Source organism: Coffea arabica, chromosome 5c, assembly GCF_036785885.1.
Source record: "Coffea arabica cultivar ET-39 chromosome 5c, Coffea Arabica ET-39 HiFi, whole genome shotgun sequence".
Lineage (NCBI taxonomy): Eukaryota > Viridiplantae > Streptophyta > Magnoliopsida > Gentianales > Rubiaceae > Coffea > Coffea arabica.
In genome coordinates this window covers 3,120,272-3,134,047 of record NC_092319.1, presented here as the reverse complement: position 1 = coordinate 3,134,047, position 13,776 = coordinate 3,120,272, and the positions used below count along the sequence as shown (strand labels likewise).

Below are 13,776 nucleotides of genomic sequence, written 5' to 3'. Positions count from 1 at the left end.
AATTTATGTTAAATTTAACATAAATTAAATGATTCAAAATAAAATGCCCATAAATAACTAGTACTTTGTTCATGTAAGGAAGGAAACCCGTAAAGAGATGGTATGTTATGGGCAATTTTTTTTTTTTTTTTACTTTCACATATTTAATTTATGTTAAATACAAAACCTACCAGTTTCTCTTTCGTAAAAATATTAGTGTAACACTTTTTGAATTTTACTTACAAACATTTATGTATTTAATATAAATTAAATGATTTAGAGTAAAATGTCCATAAATAGCTAATACTTTGTTCATGTAATGGACGAAATCCATAAAGATCTGGTATGTTATGGGCAATTTCTTTTTTCTTTTTTACTTTTACATATTTAATTTATGTTAAATACAAAACTTACCAGTTTCCCTTTCATAAAAATATTAGTGTAACACTTTTTCAATTTAGTTACAAACATTTATGTATTTAACATAAATTAAATGATTTGTAGTAAAATGCCCATAAAGAGCCAATACTTTTTTCATGTAATGAAGAAAAGTCATAAAGAGTAAATACTTTATGGGCCATTTCTTTTTTAAAAAATATTTAATTTATATTAAATAGATAACCTACCAGTTTTCTTTTTGTAAGAATATTACTGTAACACTTTTTAAATTTTACTTGCAAACAGTGATGTATTTATCATAAATTAAATGTTTAAGAGTAAAATGCCCAAAGATAGCTAGTATTTTGAATAGGTAATGCCCATTTTTCCATAAACTACACCCTTTGAAGTTTATTAATTGTTAATTGCTTTATAATGTTTTGTCATTCTTTTGCTAATACTACTTGGCATGTAGCACAAAGGCAAATCTGGCACAAATTTCTCATCTCACTCCTTAAAACAATATTTAATGGCATTTTTTCTAGCCTAGACTGAATATGCAAAAAATCAGTAAGTTCAAGGGAGATCAGTACTATTTCTTAAACTGCGGGAGAGGTGAGTGCTAGTATCAGAAACCTCAGGGGATGTTTCTACAATTTTTCCCTGAAATTATCTATATTTGTATAAATTCACAATAAATTTTTTTTTTTTTAAAAAAGACTGTGCTAAGGCATGGACAAATTTCTAGTATGATTTTAAAATGCAAGCTAGAATCACTAATGATAAATTAATAAGATGATATGGATGAAAACCTTTGATTTAGAAATCATTGAGGGAAGTTAGTGATTTTGATGTTTACACAAAGTGAGCGCCATTTTCTTATTCCTGTTAATAAATGAAAGTTTTACAATATAGGTAACTCAAATTATGTTTCGAGAAAACAAGAAAAAATTTGAAAATTGAGTCAAGTAGTTGAATCGGGTCACTAGTTTGGCTGATTTTTGACGATTTTGACTAATTTTTAATCAAAGTGATTTTACGCTACTAATCATCTTTGGGAGAAGGTCAGTTCATATTCAGACCGGTTAGTCCGGGTTTGGATCTAACAACATTGTCATTATATGGATAAAACATTTGCGAACAAACTTATACCAAGACTAGTTGTTACTTCAAGAGAGTTGGGACAGATAAATTTTCAACAAGTCTATAATTTGTGCAAAAATTAATTTTTCAAAGGGTAATTACCCTTTCAACTTTTATCAAAAGTGTCCCTGTTTAAGGAAAAATTGATGACACGTCAGTCATCCAATTAGTCTAAAGCTAATAATTATAGAACAAATTACATTGGCATCATATTCTTGACGGGAAAGAACCTCAAGGGCTATCTAAGCTGGGGTTTTGATCGTAGAGCTGAGTCTTAAGTGCAACATCAACGATTATATTTAACACTCAATGAAATAACCTCAACGTATTTTCCAAGTTTGAGAAAAAAAAATCAATAAATTTTGTTAGGGAAAACAATAGAAATTAAAAATAGATTTAATTAGCTTTTCTAAATTATTTATTATTCAATTCTCTAGCATACATATATTGTAATTTCGATATAATTTGTCTCTCATTTCATCTTAAAACTTTTAATACCACTTTTTGATGCCACTATTTAAATTTTAAGATAACATCTTAATTGAAACTTCAACATTATGATCAACAATGCCAAGTCAAAACTTTTGATTTACATGTTCTGCCGTTGGGTGGCTTTCTTGGCCAATTACTCAATCAATCAACAGAACCTAATTAACGCATAGCATGCCTTTAAATGTTTTTGGTTTTGCAAAATTTTGGGTGAATTGGACTTGATTATTACTCCCTCCGTCCCACTTTAATAGTTCTGTTTTCCTTTTTCATCTGTCCCAAATTATAGTCCACTTTTCAATTGAAAAATGTAGTTATATTTTAATTTTTCTAAAATACCCTTATTCAATGTAAGTAGTTGTTACTATAAACCTATCCCATTTAATGAGAGTTGATTCTTTTTTTACCATCAATTCAACTTCCCATAAAATTGTACTTTATTTAATGTGAGGGTATTTTAGAAAAATAGCAATCAAAATTTATTTTTTCAATAAAATTAATTACTTTTTCTTAAATTGTGTGAAAAAAGAAACAGGGCTACCAAAGTAGGACAGATTAAGGTGTACCCAAAATTACTTGGCTGACAAAAATTCACTGACCAACACAATCTTTTGCGGTATCGTCTAGGCCGCTGCATCGAGACTTTATGATCAATTCAAGAATCGCAACAATAAATTTTTTCGTGTGGGCTGGAATATGTGTTGGTGGACATGTGACGATTGAGTAAGAGCACGTGGTCCACCTCGGTTTCGATAAAACGTGTCGCAAACCTAGAAGTCATCCTTCACTATTTCCCATTCCTCTGCAAGAGAAAAAAAATCAATATCAATTATGGCACTCGTAGAATGTAGATTTTCTCGCTTTGTTTGGCAGTTAAGTTTATTTGCTATAAATTATTTAAAAATTTTAACTACAGTAATCTCAAAAAAAATTTTAAAAAATTTTAAATTATACACTTTAAAATATTAAAAAAAACACATTTCAAAAAATTTTTAAAAAACTTTTATAGTAAGTAACAATAAAATTTTAGATAAATACTCAAAAAAATTCACTTGCCAAATGGATACAATAATCAAAAAAGTTTACTACTGTTGTCCATTGTGTATCGTCCTGGATAATTATGGTCAGGCCAATCCAATCAGTGCTCCCAAGCATGAAAATACAGCAAAAGGCAATATTTTGAAATTCGGACCTACAAGTGAACCGGATGAATTTTCGATTCACGATTCAATTAATTTTGCGGTTCAACCTTTGTTTAATAACTTTATATATTTTTATTTATTTTAATATTAAATTATTTGAATAAAATGAATATATAAACAAGAAAGAAATTTTTGGTGAAAAATCAGTGCAAAGGCCTATTTTTCTTTTTTTTTTTTTACCGATTTTGAATGGTCCGATCAATTTTTAATGGAATTTGACCGATTCATTTGATTTTCTAGATTAAATATAGAATAAGACCTGAGCCATGGTTGGTTCGACGCTGGCAAAAGGCACACATTTCACGTTTTCTGGTAAAACGCGGTATGGTAAATATTCTTAGAACTATTGCCGTAAGTCTGAAATCATCTATAAAAGGGTCCATCTTTGGGCAACCAATTTCAACCCCAAACAAATCTGCAAAAATAGCTGAGAAAAAGAAAAAAAAATGGCTGCCAGTTTACGACCACTGCTCTTAGCAATAATATCCCTGCTGATGATATCTTCATTGACCAGGTCCTCAGAAGGCGCTGGAATCGCAGTCTACTGGGGCCAAAATGGTTATGAAGGAAGCCTGGAAGGGGCCTGCCGTAGTGGCTGCTATGACTATGTAAATATTGCCTTTCTGATATCCTTTGGCAGCGGCCAAACACCGGAACTGAACCTAGCTGGCCACTGTATCCCAAGCCCATGCACCTTCCTCAGTCCTGAGATAGAAGTTTGCCAGAGCCTAGGCATCAAAGTGTTTCTTTCCCTTGGTGGGGGTGGTAGTGGGAGGCCTGTTCTTTCTTCCCCGGATGATGCTCGCGAAGTTGCAGACTACCTCTGGAACAATTATTTGGGCGGTCAGTCATCCTCTCGTCCACTTGGTTATGCTGTTTTAGATGGTATAGACTTTGATATCGAACATGGGTCGAACCTGTATTGGGATGATCTCGCCCGGGCACTCTCGGGATACAGCACTCCAGAGAGAAAGGTGTACCTATCTGCAGCACCACAATGTCCCATTCCTGACTATTATCTTGATGCTGCTATCAAAACTGGCCTCTTTGACTACGTGTGGGTGCAGTTTTACAACAATCCGCCTTGTCAGTATACATCAGGCGATCCCAGTAAACTCTTTGCCAGTTGGGATCAATGGGCTTCATATACAGGCGTTAATAAATTATTCCTGGGATTACCTGCAGCCTCTCAAGCAGCACCTAGTGGCGGTTACATCCCACCTGAAGTGCTAATTAATCAGATTCTTCCCGTTGTGCAGAGCTATCCCAACTATGGAGGGGTCATGCTTTGGAGCAGATACTGGGACCAAAACTACTGTCAAGCAATCAGGCCTTATGTTAACGGCGATCCTCTGACTTATACAACCAAGTCCGTGAAAAAATCCCATGCTGTGGCATGAGTTCCTCTCATTATCTACTGAGAGATGAAATGTAGTCCTGGCTGCTTACGCCAGAGATCAATCTACTAATGTGGCTATGAGTTCCCAAATCGAATAAAATGTTAAGTAAATTTCTTCCCATTTTAATTGTGCTCTCTCTCGAATGACGGGGTACAAGATCTAGTTTGGAGAACCAGTTGCACCTTCTTTTTCTTACAACTTCTTCTAGATAATGATTTTTTGATAATATTCAAACCACATTTAAATTGAAAAAGAAAATTTAAATTTGCAATTGAAGTTTGAGGAACACTATTTCAGTATTTCCCCTCATATTTCAGTGCATTACATGGCTAACAACCTCAGATTATATGCAAATAAATCTCATCACAATTTTGTAGCCTACAGAGAAGTTTACACTTGGATGTCTAAGTGTCAAATAAGCTTGTGCGAAGAGCAAACTTTGTGTAATATTGAAGCATGGAACAAGATTTCAATCTCACACATAGCCTCTAAAATCACATACAACTAGAATTTTTGCTTCTTTTTTTTCCCCGGACGGTATTAAAAGGTGAACAAATTGTCTGCCTCACTATCTCTTCCGGTCAGTGCAAGTCACTTTGAGACTTGTGACAATTTCACTAACCTTCCATCAAATCTGAAAAACAACGATTAGCTCCCCTCTTCTTAGATTTGGTATAATGATTTCAGTGTATTTGGTATACGTTGCCTTCTCATGACCCACAACAAAGGGATAACAATCGAAGGGCTTTCGTTTTTATTAATTTTTTTTGGAGTACAAATTAATTTCTCATTAGCATGTTATGAAGCATATGATATTCTTGTTCGCAACAATTTCTTTCTACGAAAAAAAAAAAAAGAACAGAGAGAAGGGGGGAAAAAAAAGACTCAACTGATGAACATTTAAAATGGAAACTCATGTCCATCCATAAATTATTACAAGCTTGGTATCTTAAAGAGAGGGGTCCTTGGGTTTCTATTATTTAACCAAAATTGGTTAAAGCAATAAGGTTGGCTTGATTAAATTATGTTTATCATAATTGGGTCCTTGGGTTTATATAAGGAATGATGCTTTAAGAGGCCCGAGGCAACTACCTTGTCTTTTGCTGTTAAAAATTTGGTTATATTGAGAGCAAACAACACATATATTATGTGCTGCATCAGCAGTAGTGTTTAAATAATCTTGTTTCCTTATTTTAATGCCGAGGGGAATCGGACGTTTTTGTCGTACGTATATAATTTGGAATCCAAAATGTTGTTTTAATTTTAAATCTATCGTTTAGTGAAAATTGGAGTGACGTGTTTCCTGTTGACCATTTTAAAACGGACGGCAGAAAAAAAAATATTTATTATAGTACCAGTTAAGTGCATAACTTTCCCTTTTTCTTTACTTTCACCAAACAGCCGAAAGGGGGGTTATGTTTCAAATGTTCTTTTCTTGGTTAAACTTTTTTTATTTGGAAGTAATCTTCAGAAAAATTCTCTGGTCTTAACAACTTATCTCTTCAATATGCGCTCTCAATCATGATGATAATTGTCTATATTTTAAATGATCGAAATTGTTACAATTTAAAGATTAAAATAACTTTTCTTTTAGTAAAAGTGGAAAAATTCAACCTTGAAACATCTCACTTACATTCATTTATGTTGGGTTTGGTTTTATCCCAATACCCAATCTCGACAAAATAAACGGTTGGTGGGTTAAAATCCAAATCCAACAACTTACATTCCCTCCGCTCGAATCATCCAACCCATCTCTTCTTCCAAAATTAAAATAACTTATTTCACCATTTAGCAATAAATTTTACCTGAGGGACTGATATCTAAAAAGGACTGTATCATTTTTCTAATTTTTTAATAGAATAAACAATTTTTTTGGCCTGATTACTGCATGCGTTATGTGTGGAAATTGAATTGGAGTAAAGATTGTGTGTCATATTTCAGGGAATACTAAGGCTCTGTTTGTTTGGACTGAAAATTTTTCCAGCAAATATTTTCTTCAATTTCTGGTGTTTGGCTGCAAAAGAGGTCAGGAAAATTTTTTCCAGTAGAAAATCTTTTACATAACTTGGTGTAAAATGACTTCCGGAATTAAGATACAGAAGTTAATTTCCGACAACTATCGTGACTTACTAGTCTCTTTGGTGCTTGGCTATTGTACAAAACCATCAAGTACTGCATCACAGAGATCAAATCAAGAGCAACATCCCTGCACTTGCTTTTGCAAATTCCACAACTTTCCACCTCTTCGAGCTCCTCTCTTTCTTATGTTCCTCCCTACTATTCATTTTCACTTGCTCCACACAAACACATTTATGGATTATACAATTCTAGATCTAAATTGGGCTTTACATTGAGAAGCTTTGGAGAAGGAAAAAAAAAGTGAAGCCAATGGAGGCAGGAGGAATACTTTTAGAAGAAGAGTTAATACAATAAACATCAAGTTACAATTTCTAATTTCTTATAATGGTTCAATCAATAATTTAAACTTTTTATTACAATGACACTCAACTAGGTTTGGGAGATTGTGAGTTCTTGGTTCTGGTCTTTAATTTATTTTTTGGGACTTGAAAGGATTTGGATTGGGGATTATTTGTGGTGACTGATGAGGTGGGTAGAGGTAATGATAATTAGTAGTAGCAATTACCGAAAGAGAAATCCGAGGACAATATTATTGTTGGAGGATTTTAATTTTTTTGGAACATTTTCTTAAAATTGCACCAAACACCAGAAAATGAAGGGAAGATTAGATATTTTCCAGGAAAGCATTTTCATTGAAAATGTTTTCTTAGGGAAAATATTCTACATTGAAACAAATAGACCCTAAGTGTAAAAGATTCTCCACGTAGACATAGACATAAACAATGTATCAATTATTAATCCAATTATATTTATACCAAATATAACCTTTATTTTTTTAAATAAAATCTATCTATAAGTTTTAGTAGAGGCCCTTTGATGGCTTCCAAATCTCCCATACTTTTTTCCTGGATTTTTCATTTATTTTAATACATACACTCAATTAAAAAGTTTAAATAGTGATTTACAACTAATCCTATGTCAATTCAAATTTAAAATTTAAAACTTTCCACTTCAAATGAGTGTTTAATAAATTGTTTATAGTTTGTTTATAGACTTTAACCCCTCTTTCCTTCCATAATTAAAGAAAATAAATTTGGATAATTTGATTAGTCCTGTATTAAAATTATTCACCTCATTACAACTTTATCATTTTAGCCCATTTTACTCATTGATTAATAAAGATTGAATTGTCAAATTGAGAAATAATGTGATTAGTCCCATTTTTTAATCATTTTCATAGTGACATTTTTAGTTTTTTCCTTCCAGGTATACACATAGATTTGTCAAACATTCAGATGACATATCCAATTATAACCATTATAACCTACTGCAACTAAGCTACTGGGTCAAGGGTCAACTAGTCGGATTAGTTATACCATTCTTAAAAATTCACTAAGGTTAAGATGATGTCATTATTATTTTATATTTTTATAAGTTTCAGAAATATTGAAATTTTTTTCTTGGTTATATACGGCCAACCATCAAAATGTTACAAAAATATTAGGTTGCAATCAAATACACACCTAAAAATTATATATAAAAATATGAATTCATGTCTAAAATATGTCCATTCTCCAAAATTACTTAAAAACTAAATTAAAACAATCATACCCAATTTGAGATCTTTTTGTTGGGAATATATATATATATATGAAAGTAGCTATTTTAATTAGAGTGTTTTTCACTCCTACGTGGCATGCTTAATTGAAGAGAATTAATAGGTTATCGTCATTTGGGTTTTACCCATATTGAATATTATATTATATGTTTAAAAATTATCCCTAATTTTAAAATAATTTAAAAAATGAACTAATCTTATCTTAATGATACCTAAAATAACTTTTAGAAAATAACTAATCTTATGTTAATCATATATGCTTTCTATCAAATTATTACATAGAATTATAGTAAAACCTTTTTCAAATTACAATTATTAAAATCTTACATATTCCATGAATTACTTCCTTTCATCCCCATATTGCTGATTAGTATTTAAATTGTTCATCATCTCTTCCCTCCATTTTGAATTAACTTAGTGTAAAAAAGAGAATTAATTGTTATACAGACAGAATTATCGATATTGTTGGAAACTAAATATTTATTGATGAAAAAATGGATTGCTAGATCTTTTCTACTTAATTAAATGTGAATATATAGTTCTAGGTTTATGGTCATTATAAAAATTTAAATTGGGGCCTATTGCTAACAAAAGATTGTGGAAATTTACCTTTATATCCTAATTATTTGGAGAAATCTAATGAACAAATTTTGCAAAAAGAAACCTTGCTTCCTGTCAACAAATTAAGTAACTAATTAAACCACCTGTAAGTGTTACTTTCACATATTTAATTTATGTTAAATACAAAACCTACCCGTTTCCCTTTCATAAAAATATTAGTATTACACTTTTCAAATTTTACTTACAAAAATTTATGTTAAATTTAACATAAATTAAATGATTCAAAATAAAATGCCCATAAATAACTAGTACTTTGTTCATGTAATGGAGGAAACCCGTAAAGAGATGGTATGTTATGGGCAATTTCTTTTTTTTTTTTTTACTTTCACATATTTAATTTATGTTAAATACAAACCTACCAGTTTCTCTTTCGTAAAAATATTAGTGTAACACTTTTTGAATTTTACTTACAAACATTTATGTATTTAATATAAATTAAATGATTTAGAGTAAAATGCCCATAAATAGCTAATACTTTGTTCATGTAATGGACGAAATCCATAAAGATCTGGTATGTTATGGGCAATTTTTTTTTTTTACTTTTACATATTTAATTTATGTTAAATACAAAACTTACCAGTTTCACTTTCATAAAAATATTAGTGTAACACTTTTTCAATTTTGTTACAAACATTTATGTATTTAACATAAATTAAATGATTTGTAGTAAAATGCCCATAAAGAGCCAATACTTTTTTCATGTAATGAAGAAAAGTCATAAAGAGTAAATACTTTATGGGCCATTTCTTTTTTAAAAAATATTTAATTTATATTAAATAGATAACCTACCAGTTTCCTTTTTGTAAGAATATTACTGTAACACTTTTTGAATTTTACTTACAAACATTGATGTATTTATCATAAATTAAATGTTTAAGAGTAAAATGCCCAAAGATAGCTAGTATTTTGAATAGGTAATGCCCATTTGTCCATAAACTACACCCCTTGAAGTTTATTAATTGTTAATTGCTTTATAATGTTTTGTCATTCTTTTGCTAATACTACTTGGCATGTAGCACAAAGGCAAATCTGGCACAAATTTCTCATCTCGCTCCTTAAAACAATATTTAATGGCATTTTTTCTAGCCTAGACTGAATATGCAAAAAATCAGTAAGTTCAAGGGAGATCAGTACTATTTCTTAAACTACGGGAGAGGTGAGTGCTAGTGTCAGAAACCTCAGGGGATGTTTCTACAATTTTTCCCTGAAATTATCTATATTTGTATAAATTCACAATAAATTAAAAAAAAAAAGACCGTGCTAAGGCATGGGCAAATTTCTAGTATGACTTTATAATGCAAGCTTGAATCACTAATGATAAATTGATAAGATGATATGAATGAAAACCTTTGATTTAGAAATCATTGAGGGAAGCTAGTGATTTTGATGTTTACACAAAGTGAGTGCCATTTTCTTATTCCTATTAATAAGTGAAAGTTTTATGATATAAGTAACTCAAATTATGTTTTGAGAAAACAAGAAAAAAAATTGAAAATTGAGTCAAGTAGTTGAATCAGGTCACTAGTTTGGCTGATTTTTGACGATTTTGACTAATTTTTAATCAAAGTGATTTTACGCTACTAATCATCTTTGGGAGAAGGTCAGTTCATATTCAGACCGGTTAGTCCGGTTTGGGTCTAACAACATTGTCATTATATGGATAAAACATTTGTGAACAAACTTATACCAAGACTAGTTGTTACTTCAAGAGAGTTAGGACAGATAAATTTTCAACAAGTCTATAATTTGTGCTTCATATACAGGCGTTAATACATTATTCCTGGGATTACCTGCAGCCCCCGAGGCTGCACCTACTGGCGGTTACATCCCACCTGACGCGCTAATTAATCAGATTCCTCCCGTTGTGCTGAGCTATCCCAACTATGGAGGGGTCATGCTTTGGAGCAGATTCTATGACTTAAACTACAGTTCAGAAATCAGGCCTTATGTTAACGGCGATCCTCTGACTTATACAACCAAGTCCGTGAAAAAATCCCATGCTGTAGCATGAGTTCCTCTCATTATCTGCCGCGAGATGAAATGTAGTCCTGGCTGCTTATGCCAGAGATCAATCTACTAATGAATAATGGGCTACGAGTTCCCAAATCGAATAAAATGTTAAGTAAATTTCTTCCCATTTTAATTGTGCTCTCTCTCGAATGAAGGGGTACAAGATCTAGTTTGGAGAACCATTTGCACCTTCTTTTTCTTACAACTTCTTCTAGATAATAATTTTTTGAAAATATTCAAACCACATTGAAATTGAAAAGAAAATTTAAATTTGCAATTGAAGTTTGAGGAACACTATTTTAGTATTTCCCCTCATATTTCAGTGCATTACATGGCTAACAACCTCAGATTATATGCAAATAAAATCTTGCACTTGCATGCTCATCACAATTTTGTAGCCTACAGAGAAGTTTACACTTTACACTTGGATGTCTAAGAGAAGTTTACACTTGGATGTCTAAGTGTCACATAAGCATGTGCGAAGAGCAAACTTTGTGTAATATTGAAGCATGGAACAAGATTTCAATCTCACACATAACCTCTAAAATCACATACAACTAGAATTTTTGCTTCTTTTTTTTCCCCGGATGGTATGAAAAGGTGAACAAATTGTCTGCCTCACTATCTCTTCCGGTCAGTGCAAGTCACTTTGAGACTTGTGACAATTTCACTAACCTTCCATCAAATCTGAAAAACAACGATTAGCTCCCCTCTTCTTAGATTTGGTCTAATGATTTCAGGGTATTTGGTATACGTTGCCTTCTCATGACCCACAACAAAGGGATAACAATCGAAGGGCTTTCGGTTTTATTAAATTTTTTTTGGAGTACAAATTAGTTTCTCATTAGCATGTTATGAAGCATATGATATTCTTGTTCGCAACAATTTCTTTCTACGAAAAAAAAAGAACTGAGAGAGGGGGGGGGGGGGGGAAGACTCAACTGATGAACATTTAAAATGGAAACTCATGTCCATCCATAAATTATTACAAGCTTGGTATCTTAAAGAGAGGGGTCCTTGGGTTTCTATTATTTAACCAAAATTGGTTAAATTAATAAGGTTGGCTTGATTAAATTATGTTTATCATAATTGGGTCCTTGGGTTTATATAAGGAATGATGCTTTAAGAGGCCCGAGGCAAAAGCCTCGTTTCGTTCACCTCCTTCCTCTCTTACCATTTGCATCTTCTCTTGATTTTCTCACTCCTCAGAAATCACCACCTACTTAACCTCCTCAAGCTCAGTGGTCATCAAACAGGGACTGAAGTCCTTCCTTGAACTAAAAGTAGGGGTTCAAATCTCACTTGCAGCGAAAAAAATTCAAAGATGGTGTCAAAGCACCTCTTTGGTTTAATAAGATTTGTATACCTGTTAACCTCCAATACAAGCCTTTTTAGGCTTCCCTCCCCTATAGTCTAGAATATCCTATATATATATATAAAGGAGTTGTTGTATGACTCTTGGGTGATTTTCATCTAACATTTGTAGGGGCATTTTGGTAATGGTAAAAATATAACAGTATTGATTAAGCAAAATACACAAGTTTCTGTTGCCTAATTTTGCATGGTTTACCTACTGTACCCTTTAATGGCTAATGGTTTGGCTACTTTGCCATTGATTTAGCAAAGTGGGTAGAAAAGCGAAATTACCTCCCCTCAAGTATGTTTAGCTGAATTGATTATGCAAATTAAATGCATTTAAAGTAAGGTTAAAAATGAATGCTTGAATTGTAACTGTAGAAAGTTTCGTCTTCTTCATCATTCAAGCTCAAGAACCATTAATTCAACTCTTGCAACAAATGGCACTTATTTGAATTAATAATTGTAGAACATTGATGAGGCCATTAAAGTGTGAGAGGTAAAGAATCATTTGGAATAAATGTTACAAGAGTAACGCAGGACCTCCTATTTTCTTCAACATTTGCTCATCAATTTGTAACGTAGGTTACCATAATGGCTATTGTTAAGATACAAAATTGAGGATTAAGAAGGTTTGCACAATACCAAAGTTGGGTTTGTAGAGGTATGCTCAATTTTGCTCTTGCTTTCTGGTCTATGAGTTGCATAGCTTCCATTCTACAAAATCCTGAATAAGCCTTTGTGCTTGCTATTGCAAGCGGACGAAGTGTGGAGAGATTTTGCTCTTAGATTGCATTTTACTACTGAAGGTATATGGTAACTCTATATTCCCACTTGATGCATGTCATTTATTGATTAAATATGATTACAATTATACTTGATCCATTTGAATCATGTGCTTAAATGAACAAGTGTGTGAATGATTGTTCCATTTTGAAAATTATCTTGTAGTTGATGCAATTTATTGGTTCAATAGTTAAGTGACTGAGTTGTTGTGTGTGGATAGAAATTGTCATTTGAATAGATAAATAGCTATATTTACATGCTTTGTTATTTTTGTATTGAATTTCGTAGACCTGATAATTGTTTGATATAAGTTAGTGTTTGTAATGAGGAAAATTAATTTCCTCTCTACTTATTTGTAGATACATGTATTGATCGAAATAATGGTTGTTAGTTGTAGTAGTCAAACAAACAAATGCTATATATAAATTTTCTATGTTAAGTTTAGGGCTTGTGGGTTGAAATTTAGGATGGATCAAACAAGCAATATTAAAAAACTTAATGCTAAAAAGTAATTTGGGAATCAAAAGGCAAGAAAAAGATATGTATTGTTATCGGTAGAAGAAAAAGATAAAGTACGATTGGAACAACAGAAAATAAGCGTAAAGCATTAAAAATTTATGTTCATTTTGTTAAAACTACTAAACAAAACAATGGTGAGTGTTCCTGATTGAACAACCTAATTTTGTTTGAAAGATTAAACTTAGGGGAAAATGAT

General features: G+C 31.9%; 1 protein-coding gene across 1 annotated transcript; it reads left to right on the top strand.

Moving 5' to 3' along the window:
• Window positions 1-3,578: 3,578 nt before the first annotated feature.
• On the top strand, window positions 3,579-4,711 carry LOC140007622 (acidic endochitinase-like). The gene has a single exon (XM_072050425.1). The coding sequence runs from the start codon at window positions 3,638-3,640 to the stop codon at window positions 4,589-4,591; it is 954 nt and encodes a 317-aa protein (XP_071906526.1). The 5' UTR covers window positions 3,579-3,637; the 3' UTR covers window positions 4,592-4,711.
• Window positions 4,712-13,776: the final 9,065 nt, after the last annotated feature.